At 45.7% G+C, this 27,345-nt stretch overlaps 1 protein-coding gene across 4 annotated transcripts in view; it reads left to right on the forward strand.

The window, feature by feature from the left end:
* Window positions 1-20,783, forward strand: part of UBOX5 (U-box domain containing 5) — a 32,865-nt gene extending 12,082 nt beyond the window's left edge. For 3 of the 4 annotated variants that reach the window (XM_082671499.1, XM_082671498.1, XM_082671500.1), the window contains exons 2-5: window positions 11,778-11,872; window positions 13,090-14,278; window positions 17,252-17,413; window positions 20,056-20,783. In XM_082671499.1, coding sequence (XP_082527625.1) covers window positions 11,819-11,872; window positions 13,090-14,278; window positions 17,252-17,413; window positions 20,056-20,264 — 1,614 coding nt within the window. In that variant the 5' untranslated portion in view covers window positions 11,778-11,818 and the 3' untranslated portion in view covers window positions 20,265-20,783. The remainder of the gene's footprint in view (window positions 1-11,777; window positions 11,873-13,089; window positions 14,279-17,251; window positions 17,414-20,055) is intronic. The other variant, XM_082671501.1, reaches the window with a different exon arrangement.
* The last annotated feature ends 6,562 nt before the right edge of the window (window positions 20,784-27,345 follow it).

Genomic DNA, 27,345 nt, shown 5'->3' on the forward strand with positions numbered 1-27,345 from the left:
AGGTAGTCTAGGGGGCTTCAGGTTTGTATTAGAGCCACAAGCATAAGAAGATTATATATATGTAAGAAACTTGATACAGGTAACTTTTATAAACACTTGGGGTCTATGAGAATTTGTTTTAAAATGGACTCCTCCCACCATTATTTAGGTTTCCTCTCAAAAGTCATTTCCCCATCCATGCTAACTAAAATTACCCCATTGGCCTTTGATCATGCTCTATCACCTTCAGCTTCATTATCCTCATTGCATTCAGCAGTATCAGAAATTATTCTTTATTTACTTACTGGTTTCCCTGTTGGAAGGTAGCTCCTTGAGTTAACTTTGTCTAGAATTTATCTGCAGTGCCTAGAATGGGTCCTGGGACATAATAATGTTTAGTGAGTGTGGTCAGGGAATTTAGAGTGGTTAGGCATTGCTGGAGAGTTGGGGGTAGAAGGAAGGCAGAGGGTGGGGCTAGAAAGAGAGAATATCTGGGTCACAAGCCTTATGGCCTTGCTAAAGAGCCTAGGTTTACAGAAGCTAGAGTGCCTCTAAAGGGTCTAAGTCGGGGAGTAATTGGAGAGATTCATGTTTTAGAAACGTTAGGTAAAAAGCAGGATAGAACTAGATTGAGTGGTGGGGGTGTGTGAGATCAATCAGGGAGAATATTTCACAAATGTGTGCAAGAGCTCATGTGAGAGACAATGAAGGCCCAAATTATGGGAATGGAAAGTTTAAATTTCAGAGATGTTTGGAAGGGGAAAAAGATCAATACTTGCTAATTGATCAGTTTGGGGAATGATGATTTTAGTGCCTAGATTGATAGCGAGTCAGCAACTAAAATTGAGACTAAAGCAGGAGATGTGTTTGGGTACAGAGTTAATGCTGAGTCTGCCCGGGTCATGCTGAGATGGGCCTCTAGGCAGAAGGGTCCAGGCTGGGGTCTCAAGTGGGCATGAGGTCAGATGGCAGAACCATGAGTGAAATTTCCTAGGACAGGTGGAAAGTAGGTTATTGCAGGTAGGGAGGGGAAAAGATGACCAAGAGTAGAATACCAGAATTTATAGGGAGGGCAAAGCAAAGGGATCCAGTGATAAAGGCAGGAAAGGAACAGATAATCAGACTTAGGAAAAAATAGGGGCATAGAAGTAAGTCTGGGCTCCCCAAGACCACTTTCACTAGAATGATTCACAAAACTAAGAAAAACTTAGAGTTATGGTTTATTATAGTGAAAGGATACAGATTAAAATCAGCAAAGGAAAAGGCACATAGTGTAGAGTCTAGGAGAGGCCAGTCACAAGCTTTCAGTTGTCCTTGTCCAGTGGAGACATACAGTCTGCTCTTAATTCATCCCAACAGTGATGTTTGCCAATATGTACAGATATTGCCAGTCAGGGAAGCTCACCTGAGTCTTGGTGTGCAGGGTTTTTATTTGGGGTCAGTCGTGTAGACATGGAGTGACTGCCCACATGGCTGACCTTAGTTACTCAGTCCCCAACCCCTCCAGAGGTCCAGCTTATACAGCATGACACAAGGCTCCCACCATAAATTACTTTGTTAATGTAAACTATCTGGTGTGGCCCGAGGTCCTAGATGTATATAAAACAGTCTTATCAGGCACAGTGTTCCAAAGGCTTAGAGATTATATCCCAGGACTTGGTGAAGTTTCTTTGGAATGTGCAAGACTTGAATACCCCAAACCTGCTGAGTTAACCTTTCACTGCACAGAAGCCAAGGGTAAAGAGTATTTCAAGAAGGAAGGGGTTTGTATAGTCAGTTGCTAGGGAGAGAGCAATTAAGGCAAGAACTGAAAAATCTTCAGTCAGTTTAGCAACTTGTATATCACTGATGACCTTAACAATAGCAATTTGAATTGAATTGTCAGGGCAAAAGCCAGACTGCACACCTGTTGAATGAGTGGAGTTAAGGAATGGATTGCAAATATTGAGGCAATTCCTTGGGAACCTTTGAAGGGACGGGGAAACTTGAGCAGGATTTAGAATGGGACTAGGATTGCCAGATAAAATATAGTATGGTCAGTTAAATTTGAATTTCAGATAAGTAGTGAATAATGTTTTGTAAAATACATGTAAAATTGGCTATTTTAAACAAAGTGTACAATTCAGTGATATTTAGTACATTGATAGTGTTGTGTAGCCAGTCATCACTATCTACCTGCAGAACAGTTTCTTCACCCCCAAAGGAAACTCCATACGCATTAAGCAGTCACCCCACATTTCCCCCTTCCTCAGACCCTGTCCACTAATCTGCTTTGTCTCTATTGATTTGCATATATGGATATTTCATATAAATGAAATTGTACAATATGCAGCTTTCTGTGTCTGACTTCTACTTAGCATAATATTTTCAAGGTTCATCCATGTTATAGCATTTACTAGTACTTCATTCTTTTTTATGGCCAAAAAATACTCCATTTCATATATATACAATATCTTATTTATCCACTCATCAGTTGATGGACATCGGGTTGTTTTCACATTTTAGCTATTATGAATAGTGCTGCTGTGGACACTCATATACAAATTTTTGTTTGAACACCTGTTTTCAGTACTTTTGGGTATATACCTAGGAGTGAAATTGCTGGGTCATGTATTAATTCTACGTTTAACTTATTGAGGAGCCACCATACTTCCGCAGTGGCTATACCATTTTACATTCCTACCAGAAAGTACTAGGGTTCCAATTTCTCCACATCTTTTTTTTTGTTTTGTTTTTGTTTTTTTGTTTTTGTGGTACGCGGGCCTCTCACTGTTGTGGCCTCTCCCGTTGCGGAGCACAGGCTCCAGATGCACAGGCTCAGCGGCCATGGCTCACGGGCCCAGCCACTCCGCGGCCTGTGGGATCTTCCCGGACCAGGACACGAACCCGCGTCCCCTGCATCGGCAGGCGGACTCTCAACCACCGCACCACCAGGGAAGCCCTCTCCACATCTTTGCTGTTTTAAAAAAAATAGCCATCCTAGTGGATGTGAAGTGATATCCCATTGTGGTTTTGATTTGCATTTCCCTAGTGACTGATGATGTTTAGTAGCTTTTCAATCTTAATATCAAGTATTCCAACCCATGAACACAGGATGTCTTTCCATTTACTTAGCTCTTTAATTTCTTTCCTTTTTTTAAAAAAAAAATTATTTATTTATTTATTTATTTAGGTTGCGTTGGGTCTTCGTTGCTGTGCACGGGCTTTCTCTCTAGTTGTGGCGAGTGGGGTTCTACATTGCGGTGCGCAGGCTTCTCATTGCGGTGGCTTCTCTTGTTGCAGAGCACGGGCTGTAGGCTCGCGGGCTTCAGTAGCTGTGCAACGCGGGCTCTAGAGTGCAGGCTCAGTAGTTGTGACGCATGGGCTTAGTTGCTCCACAGCATGTGGGATCTTCCCGGACCAGGGCTCGAACGCGTGTCCCCTGCATTGGCAGGTGGATTCTTAACCACTGCGCCACCAGGGAAGTCCAGTCTTTAATTTCTTTCAACAACATTTTGTAGTTTTCAGTGTGTAAGTTTTGCACCTTCTCAGTTAAATTTATTCCTAAGTATTTTATTCTTTTTGATGCTATTGTAGATGGAATTTTCTTAATTTCCTTTATGAATTGCTCATTGCTAGTGTATAGAAATACAACTGATTTACCCTGCACCTTTGCTCAATTCTTTTATTAGCTCTTGTAAGTTTTGTGTATGTATATATGTATATTCGTTAGGATTTTCTATATATGGGATCATGTCATCTGTGTATAGAGATAGTTTTACTTCTTCCTTTCCACTTTGGATACTTTTTAATTTCATTTTCTTCCCTAATTGCTCTGGCTAGAACTTCTAGACAAAGTTGAATCGTAGTGGTGAAAGCAGGCATCCTCGTCTTGTTCTGGATCTTAGGGGGAATGCTTTTAGTCTTTACCACTGAGTATGATATTAGCTGTGGATTTTTTGTAAATGTCCTTTATTGTGTTGAGGAAGTTCCTTTCTATTCGTAGTTTGCTGAATGTGCAATAAATAATTTTTTAGTGTAAGTATGTCCCAAGTAGTACATGGAACATTCTTATACTAAACAAACAACCAAAAAAAATCCATTGTTTATCCAAATTTCAGATTTAAGTGGGCATTTAAAATTTTTATTTGCTAAATTGACAACCCTAAGAAAGACAAGGCTGGGTTCTTTTGAGGTGGCTGATGGGGGCAGAAGAGACTTGAATTGTTGTTTACATGTTGAGGAAAGAGTCCAATAGTCAGAGATAAGTTGAAGATTCAAGAGAGAGGCAAGAACAGATGGAATAAGGCCCTGGAGGAGAAGGACAGAGTTAGGGTCAGGTTTGTATGTGAGGAGCTTGGTTGCCTTACCTGGGTTCTCATATAACTTTTCTGACACTGCTATTAAGGTACCGAGTAAATGGTATTAGAACCCTTCCCCATCTGTGCCTTGTTTTGATCGTGTGAGTTTCTTAAGAGTAAAAACTGTGTCCACTTGTGCCTAGCAGAGTATCTTGCACATATTAAGCTCTTGAAGGGTGAATTGGCTCCAGGTGTATAACATTGCAAGCTTCTTTTGGGCCTACACCTGGGTTCTGGTCTTCCTGCTTCCCTCTCATCTGTGGGTGACTATGTGGGATAGGCTGGGACAGCTGTCTTTCATTTTAACCAGCTATAAAAAAATGCACACAAGTCAGATTTTTTACTTGGATGGACCAGTAACTCAATTTAGAAATTATAAGAAGTATTGTACTTCTTTAAAAGCTGAAATGCCCAATTTATGAAATTGCTCAGTGCCTTGGTATTCCACCCACTCTTTGATGCTAAATGCTTTTCTCTTATTTGACAGGTAATCTTTTTTTTTAATTCTGTAACCTGTTTGAGCCTAGTCTTTAAAATATGTGCATCTGCCAGAATTACTTTCCATTACATTTTCATGAGACTCAAAAATCAGCTTGTATAACTCAGCTATGGCAACTTCTTTGTAAGCCAAAGGAAGATGGATGCACATGTGTCCAGAAAGTGTCATGGTCACCTTATTCTCTTCTAAGTTATCCCTCCACACTTCCCCACCTCTAGGTTCTGAGTCATCAGCAACAAAAAGGTTTGCTTGGCTGCTTTAAGCTCCAAGGAAGCACAGACAGAAACCTTCCAGATAGGATGTCCCAGTTTGCTTGGGACTTTCCTGGTTTTAGCACTGAAAGTTCCACATTCTGAAAAAAACCCTCAGTCCTGGGTATACCATATTGTTGGTCACCCTACCTCTGGGTCCCTTCTTAGTCCTTCCCTTGCATTTTCCCTTCCTCAGCCTGGTACAGGGAGGCAGAGGAGAAAGGTCTGTCTCCGTGTGGACATCCAGTCCCGTAGGGGCTGTCAGCTGCAAGAAATACTCCAGAGCATGTATCTGGAGCCTCATTCTTCTTCCTCTTTTTTAAATTTATTTATTTATTTATTTATTTTTGGCTGCGCCCAGGTTTTCTCTAGTTTTGGCGAGCGGGGGCTACTCTTCGTTGCAGTGCACAGGCTTCTCATTGCGGTGGCTTCTCTTGTTGTGGAGCATGGGCTCTAGGCCCACAGGCTTCAGTAGTTGTGGCATACGGGCTCTAGAGAGCAGGCTCAGTAGTTGTGTTGCATGGGCTTAGTTGCTCCGCAGTATCTGGGATTTTCCTGGACTAGGGCTTGAACCCATGTCCCCAGCATTAGCAGGTGGATTCTTAACCACTGTGCCACCAGGGAAGTCCCTCAAGTTTGTTTCTTATAGTGTGGGTAGTGGAATTAAACTGGAGTCTTCAGTTGAGGAGCTTAGATCTGGGTGAGGAACTTTAAGACTTCTGTGGTAGTAGAGTATTTGGATTTATAAAGGACGGTACAAGGGATCCTTGTGATGGAACTGCTCTGTATCTTGACTTTGGTACACACAAAGTGATTACATAAATCTGTGCATAGAATAAAATTGCACAGAACTTAATAAACAGGCAGACACAAATGAGTACGTGTAAAACTGGTGAAATCTGAGTAGGATCAGTAGATCCTATCATTGTCAGATTCCTGGTAGTAATGTTGCACTATAACTATGCCTTTCCAGCCCTGCTTTCTCCAGCTAAGTGGCATATTCAGCATTTCCTGGATTGGCCTCACGTTGTCCTGTTTCTGTGCCTTGAGTCTTACTGGTCCTTCTCCCTAGTGCCCTTCCTATTTTGTTCCTGTTCTTGTCTCTTGGCTCCTATAGTCAAGCACATATTGTACGGTTTACCACTAGTATGTGGTATCTGTCCTTCAAAGTTGTCCGTGAAGTCAGACATGTGTCTTAGTTGTCTCTAGTTCAAACGTTACTCCTGTGAATTCTTCCCTGACTTCTGGGTATACCTTTGGCCAATGTTTTCAGTCTTTTTCATCAAAAGCCACAGTACATTTTATATTGAACCTAGTATATATTTGTTATATGTATTTGTATAAAACTGAAACAAAAGTCTCCTGAAATAATGCACTATGTGCACTTTGGTATTTTGTACTTTTTTAGTTCATATTTCTTTTCTTCAACCTATAACTTGATTTTAAAACAACAAATTGAAAAACATTGATTAGACCATCCTTCCCTACTCTTAATGTCATCTGTGAAAAGCTCTGTTACAAACCTTTGTATTCCATAATCACTGTTGGAAGGAAGTTTGTAATGCTTCAAGACTTGAGGACAGGACCGTGTTATTTAACTTTTTTTCCCCACAAAAAGACTTATAGAGAATATTTACTGCAGCTTTTTTTCATAGTAAAAAAATTAAAAATATAAGTAATAGGTCAATGGAGAAATAAACTGTGTTTTAGTCATACAGTGGAATACTATGAAGAAGTTAAAATGAACAGACTAGATATACACATTTCAACATGAAAAAACTTAAAATAATAATGCTTAATAGAAAAGCATGTTGCAAGATAATACACGGTAAATTATCATTAAGGTACATTAATGAGACATGAACATGGCAAAATGTTAGCATTTGCTAAATCTAGGTGGTGGGTAGAAGAATGTCTACTATGTTATATTCTTTACCTTTTTATCTAAAATATTTTGTAATAAAAAAATCTTTGTAATGAAAATTGATATCTGCTTATAAATAATTATTATCTTACTATCTTATAAGGCCATATTGTCTGGCTTCAAGCTGCTTCTCTGAACTGCAGGGCACTTTAGCCATGGTCTGTTGTCCCCAGCTTATACTCAGACACGGTCTCTCTTGTACTTAGATGCCAAATTTGGATAAGGAGTCTATAATTTGTAAGTATTCACTGGAGAGTGTTTGCAGTGAATTCAGGTAGCTTGGCTATTTCCTAGGCAGAGCTAAGGAGGCCGTCTTCCTGGATGAGACTGTTTGCATTTTCATATGGTGAGCCATTCTTTTTTTTCTGTGTTAAGCATTAAGGCAGGAAATACTTGCCTTAAAAGATCAGGAGTGTTGGAACAAGAGAGAGGAAAAGATCATGCACAGACCTCAGTGGCAACTGGAGTCGTGTAGAATCCTACAGTGTTTGGACATCACTATTTCCTAAAGAAACAGATACCATGATTTGTAAGATTTTCTTTAAAGGATCTGCTACTCTAATCCTGTAATGGCACAGTCACTTGTTTCAGTTTGCTCTCCAGTCCTAATTTGTTTTCAGTCACTTTTTCCCCAATCATTATTATTATTATTATTATTATTATTTTATTATTGTTATTAGACTATTTAAGAGTAGTTTTAGGCTTACAGGAAAATTGATCAAATAATACAGAGAGTACCCATATACGTCCTCTCCCTTGCATACAGTTTTCCTATTATTAACATCTTGCATTAATGTGGTATATCTATTATAATTGGAAGCCAATATTGATATATTATTTTTATCTGACATCCATAGTTTACATTAAGGTTTATTCTTTGTGTTGTACAGTTCTGTGGATTTTCACAAATGTATAATGCCATGTATTACAGTATCATACAGAATAGTTTCACCACCTGACCATTTCATTTTTATCTCCACTCCAGTTCCTAGCATAGGGCTTGTAAATGTAACATGAATGTGCAGTGTTATCTCATCTAAAATTAAATGTGACCAATCAAATTCAGTAGAGTTTGAAAAACATTTAAAGAACAATCTTCCACAACCAACTAGAGCCTATCTTAGGAGTAAAAAGATGGCTTAAAATTGGAAAATTTGGGACTTCCCTGGTGGCACAGTGGTTAAGAATCTTCCTACCAATGTAGGGGACACAGGTTCGATCCCTGGTCCGGGAAGATCCCACATGGCGCGGAGCAACTAAGCCCATGCACCACAACTACTGAGCCTGCACTCTAGAGCCCACGAGCCACAACTACTGAGCCCCCGTGCCACAACTACTGAAACCCACACACCTAGAGCCCGAGCTCCAAAACAAGAGAAGCCACCGCAATGAGAAGCCCGCGCACTGCAACGAAGAGTAGCCCCTGCTCGTCTCAACTAGAGAAAGCCTGCGCACAGCAACGAATACCCAACGCAGCCAAAAATAAATAAATAAATATATTTATTTTAAAAAATTGGAAAATGTGTTATATCTCATTAATCTGTCAAATAAGAAAAATAATAAAACTCAATATATAGAGACAATCAGAATTCAAAGCATATCCCTGATTTTCAAAAACCTATGAAAATCAGAGTGCTTTATTAACATAGAAAGAATATTTCAGTCTAACAATCAGCATTATGTTCAAAGATGAAACACTAGAGGTGTTTTCTAATGGGAACAAAACAAGCATGGCAACTCTAATATTATTTTATATAATTCTGGCAGTTCTAGCTAATATAGTAAGATGAGAGACAAATAAGAGTTACCATTTTAAGAAAGAGGCTCTCATTATTATTGAGATTGTAGAACCTCCTGCCCCCCCAAGTCCCTGAAACTTTGTTAAAATCAATGAGCTCAATAGGATAACTGAGGGACTTCCCTGGTAGTCCAATGGTTAAGACTCCTCACTTCCACTGCAGGGGATCCAGGTTCGATCCCTGGTTGGGGAACTGAGATCCCTTGAGCTGCGTGGCACAGCCAAAAAAAAAAAAAAGTAATCAAAAGCTTTTACCAACATGTAGAATCAACATGAATGCAGACTTCTACAAATGTGGACTGTCAGGGGCTTCCCTGGTGGCGCAGTGGTTGAGAGTCCGCCTGCCGATGCAGGGGACGCGGGTTTGTGCCCCGGTCTGGGAAGATCCCACATGCCGCGGAGCGGCTGGGCCCGTGAGCCATGGCCGCTGAGCCTGCGCGTCCAGAGCCTGTGCTCCGCAACGGGAGAGGCCACAACAGTGAGAGGCCCGCGTACCGAAAAAAAAAAAAAAAAAAAATGTGGACTGTCAGATATATTAGCATTTCTGAATACCACAGTGATGTGGATTTCAGAAGTGAATACTTCTTGGTAAAGACCTGAAGTAAAGTATGATCTTCCTGTGGTTGACATGGAAGTTCCCTTCCTAGAAAATTCAGCATGTGTTAAAATCATGTTAAAAACTATTCTGTGTTTATATGTAAAACTGACATAGGGGCTAGGCTGAGATAATAAACATTCACAGGTCTCATGGCAGATCTTCACTGTGCAGAAACTACTCACTAAAATGTTGCAGGATGCCCAACATGCCTGGCCTCTGCAAGTGGCACTTACTGAGCACGACAATACCAAGACCCCAGAGGGTGGCCCTGTCGCTATTGGGAGTTTTTCATGGCCTTGTCTGTTAGATGGAAAAGCATAGATGGCTGGCTGGCCTCATTCAAGGAGTTCAAATCCATTGGAGAGGCTTACCACTGGGAGGGATGTTTCTAGTGCCTTCCCCACTTCTCTACAGAGAAAGACGAAGGCTGTTGGACATTAGTCTTTTTCTTTCAGTTTTATTGAGCTATAACTGACATATAACGTTGTGTAAGTTTAAGGTGTACAACATAATGATTTAATATATGTATATATTGTGAAATGATTACCATAATAAGCTTAGTTAACATCTATCACCTCACATAGTTACTTCTTTTTTTTTTTTTTGTCTTGTGATGAGAACTTTTAAGGTCTGTTCTCTTAGGAGCTTTCAAATGTACAATACAGTGTTAACTGTAGTCACCATGTTGTACATTACATCCCCAGAACTTATTTATCTTAACTAGAAGTTTGTACCTATTAACCACCTTCATCCATTTCCCTTACCCTGCTTATTGGTCATCAAAATGACTACAGTTGACCCTTGAACAGCACCGGTTTGAACTATGCAGATCCACTCACATGTGGATTTTTTTCCACTAAATACATACGACAGTACCACACAATTTGAGGTTGGTTGAATTCACTTATGTGGAAACAATACAGAGGGCAGACTGTAAAGATAAACGTGGATTTTCAACACCTGTGTGGAGGGTCAGTGCCCTTAAACCCTGTGTTGTTCAAGGGTCAGATGTGCTTGTTTTAATTTATTTATTTTTGCCTGCATTGGGTCTTCATTGCTGCCCGCAGGCTCTCTCTAGTTGCGGTGAGCAGGGTCTACTCTTCATTGCAGCACGTGGGCTTCTTATTGCAGTGGCGTCTCTTGTTGCAGAGCACAGGCTGTAGGCATGCAGGCTTAGTTGTTCCACGACATGTGGGATCTTCCCAGACCAGGGATCGAACCCATGTCCCCTGCATTGGCAGGCAGATTCTTAACCACTGTGCTACCAGGGAAGTCCCGAGGGTCAGCTGTATTTGGATTAGATGTTCTTTTATATATTTTTGTTTGTTTATTTATTTAATTTTGGCTGTGTTGGGTCTTCATTGCTGCGTGCGGGCTTTCTCTAGTTGCAGTGAGTGGGGGCTACTCTTCCTTGCGGTGTGTGGACTTCTCATCTCGGTGGCTTCTCTTGTTGCAGAGCACAGGCTCTAGGTGCGCGGGCTTCAGTAGTTGTAGCACGTGGGCTCAGTAGTTGTGGCTCGCAGGCTCTACAGCGCAGGCTTAGTAGTTGTGGCACACGGGCTTAGTTGCTCCACGGCATGTGGCATCTTCCCGAATCAGGGCTCAAACCCATGTCCCCTGCATTGGCAGGTGGACTCTTAACCACTGCACCACCAGGGAAGCTCCTAGATGTTCTTTTAAGGTGCTTTTCAACTCTAAGATTTTCTACTTCTCAATAACGACATTTTTGATTCTTCTAATTGTTTTCGTGTTAATAAGAAAACATAATTGCATTAACAAGTGTTAAATGACAATGATGCATAGCACCACTATGATTATTTTCTGTGACCCTTTTCATTCTAAACCTTCTGGCTAAGTAGTCCTCTTTTTTCTTTGAGCTCATCCACTTTTGACCCTCTCTTTCCTGTGGGGATCCCCCTGCAGAGCTGATAGGCCCTTGCCTCCACTGGGGCTTTAGAACAGCTGTCATCCAGAGAACCAAACTACACAGTCTGCAAAAGAAATCTGCTTTGTAATTTTTCAGTGACTAATTTCCCAGTATCCCATATAGTATACAAAAAGAGTGAGTATAGACCATGAGAATGTGTGTGTGTTAAAGTTTTATTGTTATCCTGTTTGATTCTCATCTCTTTTTTTTTTTAACATCTTTATTGGAGTATAATTGCTTTACAATGGTATGTTAGTTTCTGCTTTATAACAAAGTGAATCAGCTATACATATACATATATCCCCATATCTCTTACCTCTTGCATCTCCCTCCCTCCCACCCTCCCTATCCCACCCCTCTAGGTGGTCACAAAGCACCAAGCTGATCTTATGAATCAACTCCTAAAAGTTTAGATTTGAATTTTAACTTGTCTAATACCAAGTTTTATTTTTTCATTTAAGGCTATTTCTGATGCTTGGAAGCCATCCTTTCAGCCGTAAGGATGGTAATAAATCTTTGCCTCCCACAGTTCAGACCAAGAATTTACTGCAACAAGGTAAACAAAACAAGTATATACACATAAATAAATATATGACATCTATTTTTCATGTTTTTCCCCATTTCCTGCCTTGTGTATGTAGACTTAATTCAGGCTTAATGTGCTTTCACCCTCATTGTTTTAGAGTCTACCAGATGATATTTAGGTAAGCGTGGGTCAGACTGCACCTCTAGAGTCAGACAGCACCATTACAAGCTGAGTTGTGACTCATTTTGTGGAGGGTTCTCTTCCCTTTGACAGTAAATTTTAATTTCACTCAAGGTCAAAGTGAAGGTAGGAATTCTCTCTCTCCCATGCTGTTGTTCTTGCTAACTTCTCATGCTAGAAATAATGGCTTATATTTGTTATATGGATTCCTTGTTCTTTATTATTTGAATTAAGCTGCCTCCCCTTTTGTACAAAGCTGGATATCTTCCACAGCCCAGAGCAGGGAGTAAGGAAACTCCAAGGGGAGAATTGAACTTCTTCCCCAATTTGGAATTTCTGCACACAGCACATTATTTCAGGTTCCCAGATTGTTAAGCTGACTCCTTCAGACAAGGATATCTTAAAATTTCCATTGGTTATAACAAGTATTGGAAACATTAAAAGGGAGAAAGGAAAAAGCTACTCACAATCCCACCCCTAGTACATTCACTGTTTTAAATTTCCCATAGTCTTTTGTGGTCCTTGTCTCTGTGCAACCTTTTCTTTCCAAGTTTCATCATTCATAGATTTACAAGAAGTTCCTTTGTTATGCCTTCCTAGGGAAACTCTTACAATTGATCAAGTCCAAATACAAAATTGAGAATTTCAGTGAACATCTTTATTTTTCCCTAAATCTGTACATTTTCATCCTCTGAATTTAAAAGCAAAAAAAACCACCAAAAACCCAAAAACAATCCAAAAAACACTTGTAAATCTGCCCCCCTTTCACAGACATGTTATTTTGAAGGGATTTTTTGTTGGTTAGGCAGAGTTTTATTGCTCATTTTTTAAGGATGGGCAGTATTTGGGGACACAGTGGCCCTCAGCCTTTGACCTGATCTTGGATGCCTGCCAAAAAAAAAGAAAAGAAAACCCCAGGAAAATTTGATGTAATAGAGGAAATTTCAAATGAGGAACTTCAGATTTTCTTTAAAGAGTTTTCTTAGAAGTGACAAGTTGTTGAAAACGAGTTGTCTTCATTTGGATCTCGTCAAATCAATGTGTCTCATTTTTGTCATTAAATCTAGATATCAGCTGATGGTTATGAAGTAGAAAATCTCATCTCTGAAGACCTCACAAAGAGAAGTCATGGTTTTAGGACAGAGTATTTCATTAAGCCACCAGTCTATGTGACAGTTTCCTTTCCCTTCAATGTGGAAATCTGTAGGATTAACATAGACCTCACAGCTGGGGGAGGCCAGAATGTCACTGGCCTGGAAATGTATACATCTGCCTTGTCCAGCAGAGTGTCTTGGAATACCCCCGAGTGCCAGACCCCAGGCCCAGATGAGCCATCCATTCCGGAGAAAGAAGCGTTCACTTTGGTGGGCAAAGTCTTGTTGAAAAACCAGAGCCAAGTGGTGTTTAGCCACAGGGGCTTCAAAGCCAGGCCACCTTTTGGCCCGATGGAAGCCACACTTCCCTCCCCTGCTGTTGTGGCCCAGGAGCTCTGGAATAAAGGGGCTCTTTCTCTTAGTCATGTGGCCCATCTCAAGATTTGTATCACCCATGTGACAGGCAGTGGTATCCCTTGTATCAAGCGGTTGGAAGTATGGGGTCAGCCAGCCAAAACCTGCTCTCAGGAGGTGATAGACAGTGTTTTGCTGGTTGCCTCAGAGAGCCTCCCTCAGGACTTGTCTCTACAGGCCCCAGCCTTGCCCATGGAGAGTGACTGTGATCCTGGGGGCCAGTCTGAGGGCCAGCAGGCCCCCTCCAGCCTCCTGGAGCTGGCTGAGGTAATTCGGGATGTACCTGAAGAGTTCCTGGATCCCATCACCCTGGAGATCATGCCTTACCCCATGCTGCTGCCCTCAGGCAAGGTCATTGACCAGAGCACGCTGGAGAAGTGTAACCGTAGTGAAGCCACATGGGGCCGAGTGCCCAGTGACCCTTTCACAGGAGTAGCCTTTACTCCGCACTCCCAGCCCCTGCCTCACCCCTACTTGAAGGCCCGGATCGACCATTTCCTGCTCCAGCACTCCATCCCTGGCTGCCACCTGCTTGGGAGAGCACAGACTGCATTGGCAGTGACCCCTTCTACCATTGCTCTGCCCTCTCAGAAAAGGAAGATGGAGCAGGGTGAACATGCCCCAGACAGTAGCCTTGGCTTAAATGCTTCCTGTTTTTCTACCACAAGCCTTCTGGTCTCACCCACTACCTCAGAGCACACTGCTAAGAAAATGAAAGCTGCCAGTGAGCTCATGGATTGTTCAACAGGTAATCCCTCGTTTTATGTCCAAGCCCGTCGTCATCTCTACTCCTCCCGGGTGACACTTGGCACTTGCCCTTTGTTTTATGCTTTGCTGGCTTAAATTACACCAAAACTTACTGGCTTAAAGAACCACACATTTATTATCTTACAGCTTCTCTGGTCACGAATCTAGGCATTGCTTAGCTGGATTGTCTGCTTTAGGGTCTTCCAAGGCTGCTATCAAAGTGTTGGCAGGGCTGCGGCCATCTCAAGCCTTGACTGGGGAAGGATTCACTTCAAAGGTCACTCGTGATTGTTGCAGGATTCAGTTCCTTGCTGAATTGTTGCACTGGGGGCTTCACTTCCCTTTTGTCTGGTGGCTGGATTCTACCCTCAATTCCTTGCCATATGGGCCTCTCAGGGGCAGCACACAACATGGTAGCTGTGTACACCAGCATGTGCAAACAAGTGGAAGTCAGTCTTGTAGAACCTAATCACAGAGTGACATCCCATCACTTTTATTGTATTCTGTAAGAAGCAAGTTACTAAGTTCAGGTGGGGTTCATTGGGGGCCATTTCAGACACTCTCCCACACCATTGATTCCTATTTTATTCAATGTATTTACCCAAGATTGGTGGTTGGATTTTGTCTAATGCCTTTTCAATATCAGTAGAGATGATATTATGATTTTTCATCCTTAGATCTTTTAATACAGTAAAGTACATTAATAGGCTTCTTAATATTGAACCACTGTTATATTCCTGCAAGAAACTCCATTTGGTCATGCTGCTTTTAGTGTACTGCTTAATTCTGTTTGCTAGTGTTTTTATTTAGGATTTTTGTCTTCATTAATGAGATTGGACTGCAGTTGTGTGTGTGTGTGTGTGTGTGTGTGTGTGTGTGTACAAGTACACATCATCTGTCAGGTTTTGGTATCAATGATTTGCTCCATAAGAAGAATTAGGAAATTTTCCTTTTCTAAACTCTGGAACAATTTAGTAGTATTAGAATAATTTACTCTTCCTTCCTTCCTTCCTTCCTTCCTTCTTTATTTCCTTCCTCCCTCCCTCTTTCCTTCCCTCCCTTCCTCCCTCCCTCCCTCCCTCCCTCCCTTCCTTCCTTCCTTCCTTCCTTCCTTCCTTCCTATCTATCTGTCTGTCTATCTATCTATTTATCTGTCTGTGCCGGGTCTTAGTTGCGGCATGCAGGATCTTTGTTGCTGAGTGCGAGATCTTCGTTGCGGCATGCGGGATCTTTTTTTTTAGTTGCTGTGTGCGGGATCTTTTTTTCTTTTTAGTTGCGGCATGTGGGATCTAGTTCCCTGACCAGGGATCGGACCCGGGCCCCCTGCATTGGGAGCGTGGAGTCTTAACAACTGCACCACCAGGGAAGTCCCTCATTTACTCTTTACATGTTTGGTAGAATTCTCCTGTGATTGTCAGTGCTTGGTGCTTTTGGAGATAGCTCTTTGACAACTTTTTCTTTTTGCTTATGAAAACTAGTCTGTTTAGATTCTGTCATTCTTTTTTTTAACATCTTTATTGGAGTATAATTGCTTTACAATGTTGTTAGTTTCTGCTGTATAACAAAGTGAATCAGCTATGTGTATACGTATATCCCCATATCCCCTCCCTCTTGAGCCTCCCTCCCACCCTCCCTATCCCACCCCTCTAGGTCATCAAAGAGCAGTGAGTTGATCTCCCTGTGCTATGCTGCAGCTTCCCACTAGCCATTCATTTTACATTTGGTAGTATATATATGTCAGTCCTACTCTCTCACTTCGTCCCAGCTTCCTCTTCCCTCCCGTGTCCTCAAGTCTGTTCTCTACGTCTGCATCTTTATTCCTGTCCTGCTACTAGGTTCATGAGTACCGTTTTTTTTAGATTCCATATATATGCGTTAGCATACGGAATTTGTTTTTCTCTTTCTGACTTACTTCACTCTGTATGACAGACTCTAGGTCCATCCACCTGTATCATTCTTTAAAGTTCCTCTCTTAGTCTAAAAGGCTTATGCAAACAGCACACTTAAAGGTTACGTATGTATCTTCTCTGGCTTTGAGTGCAAATTTTAGTTAACAAGACCCCCAGAAACTCCTGGAAGCATCTGAGGTGCAGTGGGGCAAGATGAGGAGAAAGGTACTTAGACCTTGATGTTTGTGGAGGTCTCCAGTGGTGTTGGCCTTGACAGATTTGTTGGTGACACAGGACCACGCTGACCAGTGCTCCTTCAAGGCCTCAAGGTGATATCCTATGTCCTACATACTGTAGACCAAACATTCCACTCCCCGCTTTGGGGTACTTTTATGGTGCTACTTTGGGGAAGCCCTGCTATCAGGCAGATCTCTACGTCCTTTCTTCAGCAGCGGTCCCCATCTCCTGTTACCTTCACCCTCAGCCCATATCCAGAGAAGGCCCTATAGATAGTGGAGTGGGCAGAGTGAGGTCTTCATTATTCCACTCGATAATAACTGCTTTGCTTTACCTAGGAAGCAAGAGGACATGAACACCAAGGGAGTGCAGGCCAGTGGCCCTGCAGAGTTGAGGGGGCCCTAGCAGGGAGGAGATGGGGAAAGAGCAGACTAAGGCTGTTGGGGAGGGAATGGGGGCAGGGAGCAGGGGTACAAAACTGGGTGTTTACTTGCCCCAGTCATTTCCTTGGCGGGCAGGGAGGCCTTCAGAAAGTAGGGTACAGTTCTACAGGTGAGCCAGGAGGTGGCCCAGGCCTGCCCAGCAATTTGTACAGGAGGAGAAAAGCTAGCGCAGAGCCCAGGAATCCTGAAAGCAGTGTGGGATGGGTAAGAACTGCCAGGGGCCCCAGGGCTTTAACTCCTGGTATCCTGTCATCACAGTCTATTAGTAGACATTAGGGAGGACCTTCTTTATGTTTGTGTCTGTTTGAAGTTAGAAGTACCATTTGTGGTTCTCAGAGGACTTTGTGTTTTGGTCTTCGCTTTTGCCAAACCTCTGGATATTGTGGTCTGTGCGTCTCTCAACAGGTCCAGTATCCCATGAGCAAAAGCTGTCGCAAAGCTTGGAAATTGCCTTGACGTCAACCCTTGGCTCCATGCCCTCCTTCACAGCTCGGCTGACCAGGGGACAGCTCCAGCACCTCAGCACAAGAGGGAGCAATACTTCCTGGAGGCCAGGCTCCAGCTCGGGTAAGAGGGGCCCTGTCTGTCTCCTCAGAGCCCTTGAACAGGATGCCGGGCCATGCCTCTGGGGCTCTGTGAACCTCTATGCCCAAGCTCCTTAGCTCCAACACCTAGGCCTTTACTTTTCCAGGGTGAGTTCAAGGGCTGCCTATGAAGTTTAACTCTTCACAAGAAAGTCATTCTTTAGTCAATTCTTAGTAATTCTGTGGCGTTGGGGATTGGTGTTTTTTGGTAAGATCTAATGTTAATTACTCTGTCCTGAGGACTTTTGTTTGTTTCTCCCTTTTTGCTTATTTTTCTTATGTAGTCTGTCTCTCATCTGACATCTGGGGTACTTTATGTAAATGTGGAGGGTGGTTTCAAGTTGAGTATGTCATCTTCATCCCTTCCTATTAACATTTTCACCAGTATCTTAGAACAGTGATAGCTTACTGAGCTAAGTTTTGCCTAAAATGAACCTGGGACCACAATGGATGATAGAATCAGTTAGGATACAAAGTGAGAGAATCTGGAGCATTTTTTACAAGATGAAATCTGGTGGGGCTAATGATAAGGTATACACTTGCTTCCTCCTGCCTGTCCAAAGTTAGTCTGTTCTCTTATTGCCTGGATCCCAGGCCATCTTACCTTTTCTGCCCTTGTCCCCTCCTCCCTGTCTCTCTGATTATGTTTCCATCCTAATCACTCCCAGAACCTGTCTTGTCCAGGTGACCAGCAATTTCCATGACCCCAAATTCGATGGACACTTACCCTCTCAGCAGCGTCTATTGTGGCTAACCAGCCTCTCCTTTCTGAAACACCTGTCTTGGCCTTCCGGATGTTATGCTCTTTTTCTCCCCATTTTCAAGAGTCTCTCTTCAATTTCCTTTGCTGATTCTTCCTTCTCTTCCAGACTCTTGTCTTAGACCCTCTTCTCTATACTCTGTGTCACTCAAGTGAGAGCCCACTTGGCCTGTGACTGCCCATATTCACCTGTAGCTCCTTCCTCTCCTTGGAACTCAGACCCTGACCTCCCTTACAGCTTCTTGGTGCCTCTGTGTGGGAGACTCATGGATATCTTAAGTGAATTTCTAACTCAGAACTGCAGGCGCCTCCAAAGGTTTTTCCCCATAGCCCCCCATCATCCAGTCCCTGGTAAAGAGCAAGCATCTTCTACCCTGTGGTCAAGCCTATAACATGGAGGTCATCCTTGGTTTCCGTCAACATTCCTGACATTCTATTCATCATCAAGTTTTGTTTACACTGCTCCAAAATAGATCTCAGGGATGTCCTCTCTGCTCCATTACTCTTGCTGCTACCCTGGCCCCAGCTCCTGCACTGCTCCCCCAGATTCCTGTAGCAGCCTCTGCTGCTCTTCCACAGTCACCCTTGCCTTGCCCATCCTCCTCATAGGAGCCAGAGGGATCTTTTTTTTTTTTTTTTGCGGTACGCGGGCCTCTCACTGTTGTGACCTCTCCCGTTGCGGAGCACAGGCTCCGGACGCGCGGGCTTAGCGGCCATGGCTCACGGGCCCAGCCGCTCTGCGGCATGTGGGATCCTCCCGGACCGGGGCACGAACCCGTGTCCCCTGCAGCGGCAGGCAGACTCTCAACCACTGCGCCACCAGGGAAGCCCAGAGAGGGATCTTTTTATGTAAGCCAGATCATGATACTCCACTTCTTAGAATCCTTCCAGGGTATCCCACTGAACTTGGAATAAAATATAAATTGCTGCCTGTGAGGTCCTGCATGTTCCAGCCTGCTCCACCCTCCTCTGCCACTCTCTCACACATCACACCTTTGTTTTTTCTGTTTCTTTAATGGACCAGCCACTCTTTGTACTTGCTGTCCCTTTCACTCATGCATGGCTGGCTCCCTTTCATTCTTATGGCTCTTCACCCAAAAGGTCATCCTTGCCCTCTCCAGATGGGTGTGGACTGGGGGAGAAAGAGCAGCCTCCCTAGGCCAGGGCCACGAGAGAAGGGCAGCAGGTATAGCTTGGGGAGGAGGGGTGGCAAGACCTGCCCGCTGTGGCCCTCATTCAGGAGACTCTGTGGGAAGCATGAAGGAGAGAGCCTGCAGCACAAGAAAGGGATTGATGGGTCAGGAGGGGAACTGCTGGGCTACAGGCTAAAGAGACTCAGGTGCCAGGCTCAGCAGGCAGGTCTGCTACAGACAGACCTCAACCCTGCCCCTCTGGTGACCTCCGTCCCCCTTGACCTGCCCAACCTGGGTACCTCAGACCATTTTTTGCTTTTTCTTCTTGTCACATCTCACCTTTCTTGCAGTTTATCAAGGTTGTCAGGGTGAGCTTGTGCCTTGCTCTGACCTTGGCAGCCTATCCAGGGGAAAGTCCATCTTGCTGGGAGAGCAGCAGGAAGGGCCCAGTGCTGCCTAGCAGCCCTCAGAAGCCAGCTTTTCTTGAGCATTCATTGGAGCACCGAGATTTGATTATGGAGAGGAGGCTCCCCAGATTCTCAGGCTCTCTGGCATCCTCTCCTCCCAGATCAGTCAGAGGCGGCCTAGGGAGGGAGGAAGCCAGGCTGCTGAAGGGATGCAGGGTAGGGAAGCTTCTTGTCCTACTCCAGGCACATGCCCGCCTCCAGGATGGAGCCTGGACTGGGGGCAGCTTTTCCTAACCCTGGCCTATTGTCTTCCCTGATTCACCAGAGCAGCCTGGGAGCATCCTGGGCCCCGAATGCACATCCTGCAAAAGAGTGTTCTCTCCCTACTTCAAAAAGGAGCCCGTGTACCAGCTTCCCTGTGGCCATCTCCTGTGCCGGCCCTGCCTGGGTGAGAAGCAACGCTCCCTGCCCATGACATGCATAGCCTGCCAGCGGCCATTTGCCAGCCAGGACGTTCTGCGGGTTCACTTCTGAGTGACTGGCCTCAACCTGAGAAGACCCATCGCTGGGAGGAGCTGAGGAGGAGCGAGTGGGGGGTCAAAGCTCCTGGGGTCTGGCCAGGTCCCAGGCACAGGGGGGCCTCTGCTTTCTCGCGGGCTTTCCCTTTGTCTCCTCCCACAGCATAGCACATGGGCCTGCGGTGTGAGGGGTCAGGGAAGGGGCTCTCCACGCCTGCTCAAGTGGCAATAGGATAACAAAGCCATAGTTTGAGCTGGGAGGGATGGGGGAGATGTCCCTGCCCTCCTGTGCCTCCCTGCCAGCACCCCCCTGCCAGAGCCCAGGGCCTGCTAGAGCCAGCCCCACCCTCTGAGGCCCCCCAGGTCGTCTGCACACACCCCTCAGCCTACAAGGTGGATGTGAATGTGGCTCGGGATCTCAGAGAGAGCCTCCACCTTCAGTGTCACCCAAAAGTGGAGCATGGCAAGGATCTGTGGAGTAAATGACTCAGCTCCTCTGACTGGCAAACCACTCCGAGCCTTAATAAAGCAATGGTTGACGTCCGCTGTGGGCTTCCTCTTGTCTGTGTCATCATACTCCTCTACCCTACCTGCACCCACACAAAGTGGGACTGTCACAGGGCAGCCGTGAGCAGTCACTGCAACCCTGTCAGATTGTAATTTGGGTCAATGGCCTGAAGGGACAAGAAGTTGCATTTGCAGGTGCATCTGATGCATGAGGGTTTGCAGGTGGGTGTGCACGCCAGTTGGGAGGGTTGAGCAGCCCCCTAGGCTGGTGACAGCTTGCTTAGCTGCGTGTTGGCAGAGCTGCACTGCCTTCTGAGGGGAGAAGGTACCTTTTCTGCATGGGGCCTATTTCAGCAAAGATACTTGTGGATAGATTGCACTTTTTTTTCCCATTCAAAATTTTGGAGTCCCAGAGGGAAAATATGTATTCCTACAACTGTTTACTATATGGAGTAGATCCTAGTCATGGAAGAATATCCGTGAAAAAATACACTCTGCTATTCCCTGTTTCCTCTGAGCATGTTTGGGAAGGAGGAGCGCAGTGATGCTTCTTATTTTATTCTTGAGATTTCATCACAGCCACTGGTGGACAGGCTGTGGGGGTCCCTCAAGCCACTCAGGATACTGAGCCATCTGCTCTCCACTACTCCCACAGGCCTGCTGCCTCCGGGACCCTCCAGGGGAGGAGGACAGCGTTCTCTCTGGCCTCCACGCTTTGCTCACAGGGCAGAGAGAACTATAGTTCTTACACTAATGGGGGAAGGAGGGAGCTTATTAAAAATTCCATTCTTGGACTCCAGATCTAAGAATTTAGAGATCTGGGGTTGGGGTTAGAGAATGTGTTTTTAAGAGTTCCTAGAAGGTGTGTATGGCCACAAAGGTGGCTGTGGAGGCAATCCCACCCTCCCCTCTGCCTCCTGGTGACACTTCCCTTGACCCCTCACATGAGCCTCCAAGGTCTGCATTGGTGGGCTTTCCTCTTGGCTGGTGAGACTCCCGTGTGTCCTTTGGCTTTAAATGTCTGCGTCAGTCCGGATTATTGCCTTATCTTCCTTGTGTGCTTGTGTTCTAGGAAAAGCCCCACCATTGCAGCAAAAGCAGTGCTACAGAGGGGAGGGCAGTTCCTACCCTCAGCCTGTCATGGCCTCAAGATAACAGCCTAGTTCCCCAAGAGCAAGTTCACTGCTGGGAGGCCTTCCCTCTGGGGTTTGTCTCGTCTCTCCCAACCTGGGAGCCTGAGGAAGTCGCCAGCGTGGGGTCAGCATAAAGCACAGAGTGCCCAGATGAGGGCAGAGGTTCCTCCCCTCCTGCGGGGGGCCTGGTGATCTGCATTTTGAACAGGCTGCTGCTCCCCAGGTAGCTCTGGGAGGAAACCAGGCATGGGAGCCCCTGTGATGGACAGGTGGAGCCATAGCCACATCCTTGGAGATGTACCATTTTTATCTTAAAGGGTCCCCTAAAATGAAGTGGTCTTTTCACCACCCTTGCCAGAACACACAAAGCACTGCTGGGCTCCGTTTCTCTCCCCTAGAAAATGAGAATAACTTTTCTCTTGCTGCCAACTAGACTCAAAGGATTTCTCACCAGAGCCCAGGGCAGGCGCAAAGCAGCTAACGAATTAACTCAAGGAGCTGGACTCTATTGACTCTGAGAAGACTCAGGACTTCAAAGCCTTGTGACCCCACTGCCCCCTTGCTTGACCACAGGGTCTTTGGGGGTACATGTCCCCTTTCCTGTAGCATTTAACCCAAAGTCCATTTGGGGGCACGCAGCCCTGGGCCCTTTGAGAGCAGGAAGCTGGGCCCCAGTGGCTGGTCTCCAAATCTTCATCCCCAAGGTGCAGAGTGAGGCCTTGCCCCATAACCTGGCTGTCCCCTTGTGGGGCCAAGGCCCCAGGCCTTGGCTACTCCACCCTCACTCATGCTCCCTCTGCCTTCGCCCTCCAGCCCCAGGGGCAGGCAGAAAGGAGGGCCACTCAGAAGTAGTCCTGAAGGTAGAAGAAGTAGGGAAACCAAATCACCAAGAGGAGCAGCTGCTCTGTGCCCGGAGTACTCCATCTCCAGGCGGCTGCGTCTGGGTCCTGGAGCTGAAAGGCTCCCCCATCCCCTCGTCAGCCCTGCTTCCTCCCATGGGTCTCCAGCCTGAGGCCGCTCAGTTGCTGGGTGCTTTTCCATTCCCCAAGAAATGGTCCTCTGCTGCCTGGGTTGCTGTAAGGAGGTCTGCAGACAAAGAGACCTGCCCCTGGAGGGACCCCCCCCCCGCCCCCCCGCCAGGCTGCCGGGCTGCCAGGCTGCTGCTCACCTGCGGTCTGCAGTATTGTGATGCTGGGCTGGCTGCCTGTGTGCTGGCCACTGGGGCAGGGACGGGGCTGCTGGTGTGCTGGGCCCTCCCGCGGAGCTGCCCTCTCCCCTCTCCAGCCACACCGGCCTGCTTGGCCTCTCAGTCCACTTACACAGGCAGGATCTTTCCTTCCAGTTCTAGGTTGGAAGGGGCGTGGCTGGATGGGGAATTGGCCAGTAGAGTGGCTTTTTAAAGTAAATAAAAATAACTCAGGGGCTTCACTGGTGGCGCAGTGGTTGAGAGTCCGCCTGCCGATGCAGGGGACACGGGTTCGTGCCCCGGTTCAGGAGGATCCCACGTGCCGCGGAGCGGCTGGGCCTGTGAGCCATGGCCGCTGAGCCTGTGCGTCCGGAGCCTGTGCTCCGCAGCGGGAGAGGCCACGGCAGTGAGAGGCCCGCGTACCGCAAAAAAACAAAAAACAAACTCAGTTCCTCAGTCACACCAGCCACATTTGAAGTACTGAATAGTCACATGTGCTAGTGGCTACCCTGTTGGACAGCACAGATACAGAACATTCCACCATCAAAGAAAGTTCTATGGGCCCTTGGTGTTCCCTTTACCGCTTAGGAACCTGTCTCCCGGGAAGTAGGGAAACACCCCTACACGGGGGTGGAGCTTGTAACGGAGAGCAGGACAGTGGGGTAGAGTAATCAGATGCGCCAGCACCTTGCCGGCCCCCACCCCCACCCGGCAGAGGCCGTGTCCACAGCCTCCTCCCTGCTGTAATGCACTCCCTCCCCTACAAAGAGATGCCTTGGCCCAGAGGGTGACAAGATCTCCCGAGTGGCACAGGGAGGAGGTGAGGAGGAGGGAGGAAGAGGCAGCCATGTGGCAGTTGGCAGGTTTTTTCCACCAAGGTTTGCATCAGTAACAAGGTAATGCTACCCATAGCCATACTACTGAGAGATGACCACTCAAACATGGCTCTCCTGGCTCTTTTCCCTTCCAATAATTTTTTATAAGGAAAAAGAGGCACGTGTATATACTGTGTGGTTCTGTTGCCTGCTATTTCCCTTAACATTATTTAATGGACATTTGCTGTCATTACACACTATTCTTATTATAAAGATCTTTTTGAAGAACAAGCCAGAATAACTAGAAAAAATCTGAAAATGAACAGTTTGATTTGGGGGTGGGGAAAACTAACCCATGAATACACAGACAGAGCAATGAAAAAAATTTTAAAATCCAGTAACAGACCCAACTGCATAAGGAAATTGGGGCGGCGGGGGGGCAGGGACCTCTCAGCAAGTGGTGCTGGAGTCACTGGAAGAAGGAAACCATCTAAGAACTAGAAGAAAATGGAAAATGAGGAAATTCTTGTAAAGCTGGAAGTGAGAAAACCTTTCCTGATTTCAGAATCCACATATAGTTAGGGGAAAGATTGATAAAGTTGACTACATAAAAAATTAAAACAAAAAAACCCTCTTACATAGAAAAAGAAAGCCACCATTAGCAAAGTAAAAACACAAATTACAAACTAGGAAAATACAATATGTAAGTTGTATTACAATGGTTAATATTCCAATATATAGCTTCTAAAAATAAAGACACACAAAGAAATGCAAATGGCCTTTTAAGCATGTCAAAAGATGCTCAACCTTGCTCATAAATACGATGAAATAAAAATACGCCTGAAATACCATTTCTTGTTTAGCAGATGGGCACAAATCTCAAAATTTGGCCACAATCTGCTGATGAGGCTGTGGGAATGCAAGGAGTACACCCTCTGTGGAGGTGAATATCTAGCAAAGTTACATATGCATGATCCCTCTGACCCAGCCATCCCACCTATAGGATTCTAGCCCAAAGATTCTTCGGCAAAAAATGAAGAGAACGATTCCAACCCTACCAACAGGCAGTCTGAGCAGCCAGGGCTGGTCTGGGGGGCTTAGAGCCACATCACCCCCTGTGGAGTGGCCAGCTGTGTCCAGAAGATGGGCCCAGGAACAAGTGGTTTGCACACACATGATTTTGCATGAAATATATCAAGGAGATTATAGAGAATTTGAAGCCCATCCAGGTATGAAAAACAACAACAACAAAAAAAACCTTTGCATTCAGAAGTCTTTCAGGTGGTCCAGTGGTTAAGAATCTTTCTTGCAATGCAGGGGATGCCGGTTCAATCCCTGGTCGGGGAACTAAGATCCCACATGCCAAGGGGCAACTAAGCCCACACGCCAGAACTATAGAAGCCCGAGCACCACAACTAAGACCCGATGCAGCCGAAAAAAACAAATAAAAATAAATAAATAAGTCTTTTAGAAAGTTTCTATATATTGAGCATGCCATCCTGGGAATTGTGCTAAGCACTTCATACATATTATCTCATTTAATCCTCACAACTCTCAGTAGAAGGAGTAAGCTGAGGCCCAGTTCCATGAAGATCTCATCTGACTGACTCCAAGGCCACCAACTTAACCCCTGAGACTCTCTGAAGGTAGTAGAGGCTGGCAAAGATCAGGCGCAGGTCCCCTCTACAGGGGTGGCCTGGATGTTGTCACCACAGAGCCGCTAAGGATCCCTCCTTTGAACGGGAGCCTAGTGCAGGGAACAGGGTACTGCCAGCACTGATCTGGTGGGAAACCACCCAACTCCACGACCTACTAGAACCTTTCCACCTGGGCCCAAGTCCATCATGAGACCCAGATCTAAAGGCACAAACAATTCTATGGAATAACAACTCATGACCAAGCTACAGCACAGCTTTTGAAAATTCAAAAATATTATACCTCTAGGCACAAAAAATAAAAGAATTCCCCTTCCCCCACCACTGCCAATAAAGACTCAGCAGCATTAACTTCCTGTAAATGGATACATCTTCTGGTTGAAATGAAAATGGAAAAGTACCTGTCATGTACAGTTACTGAAAGAGGTGAGTGTGGGAAGGAGCAAGGAGACAGGTGGAAGAGTGGCTCAGGAATGGTCTCTGGCAGGCTGTGGCCAACGGCAGTGGGTGCTAGGATCCCGAGATGTGGTTGCCATGGTACAGACAGCAGCTCCAGTTGTGTGATGTATGTGGCTGAGGGAGAAAGAGAAAGAGAAACTGGGTGATGGGGAAACAATAGCTAATGAGCTCTATGTGGTCCTGGGGGGGGTGGGCAGGCATAAGGGATGGACAGACTGGGGGACAGTCCCAGGAAAATATCAGGAAGCAGAGGTAGGTGTAGGGAGGAAGGGGGGCTGCTGACACCCTCTAAGGTGGTAAGAAGAACTGGGTTTGAAAAGAGAGCATCTAGAGAATGAGGGTCAGGGAGGCAGAGACACAGCCTGGCCTCCGCCTCCCATGATTCCTCATACTCTTCCCTTGGGCCCAGGGCCCAGACATCACCTGTGACTCAGCTGATGAAATGCAACCTCATGGCTCATTAATTAGGAAGCCTGTAATTAGCCCATCTCAGAAACCAGGATCCCCCAGAGAGAGCCCCTCTCACCTGCCTTCCTCTCCCCCCCACCCCAAGAATGAGATCAGGCTTGAGGGGATCTGGCCCCTGGGAATGAGGAGGGGAGGGGAGCATGAACACCGGGGGTAAATGAGATGCCGAGGCATGCGTTTATGCACCAGGCGGCCTTGGCAGATTGACCTTCTGTAATGAGATGGCGGAAATGATGGTAAGTGCCTCAGCCCCTGAAAGTTTCCTCAACTCAAGAAACCTGTGGGCAGGCTTGAGCGGCCTGGGTGGACCTGTTCAAGCTTGGTCTAAGGCCTGCAAAGCTGTGGCCCACATGTCTCAGTCATGGAGTGATCTGGAGCAAAAATACAGATTCAGCTGCCAAAACGCAGTTTCACATGATACGTGATGTCTGTCAGCAACTCTTCTTCAAATTCCCCCTTTATCCTCCCATCTACCTCCTGCAGTCCTTTTGTGCCCCTGCTCCCATACCTATTTTTCCAGTGCTCCCTGGAAACATCTATTCCAAACCTCAGTCTTCATCCTTTCCTCCTGCCTTCATGCCACTGGGATGATTTCAAATGATTGGTTGCCAATTATTCAGCACTCCTCCCACCCAAAGGGGCACTTTGTTCCTTCTCTTGACCCTGGACAGGCTTGTGGCTGCTTCGACCAATGGAGTGTGGCAGCAGTGACCCTATGAGATTTCTGAGGCTGCCAGTCTGCTTAGTTTGCTGGAACACTCACTCTTGAAGCCTTGAGCCACCAAGCAAGAAGTCCAACTATCCCAAGGCCACCAGGCTGTGAGAAGCCACACAGAGAGGCCACAGGCAGGCAGGCACTCCAGTTGGCAGTCCC

This window comes from Grampus griseus (genome assembly GCF_964374135.1).
Source record: "Grampus griseus genome assembly, chromosome: 14".
Classification (NCBI taxonomy): Eukaryota; Metazoa; Chordata; class Mammalia; order Artiodactyla; family Delphinidae; genus Grampus; species Grampus griseus.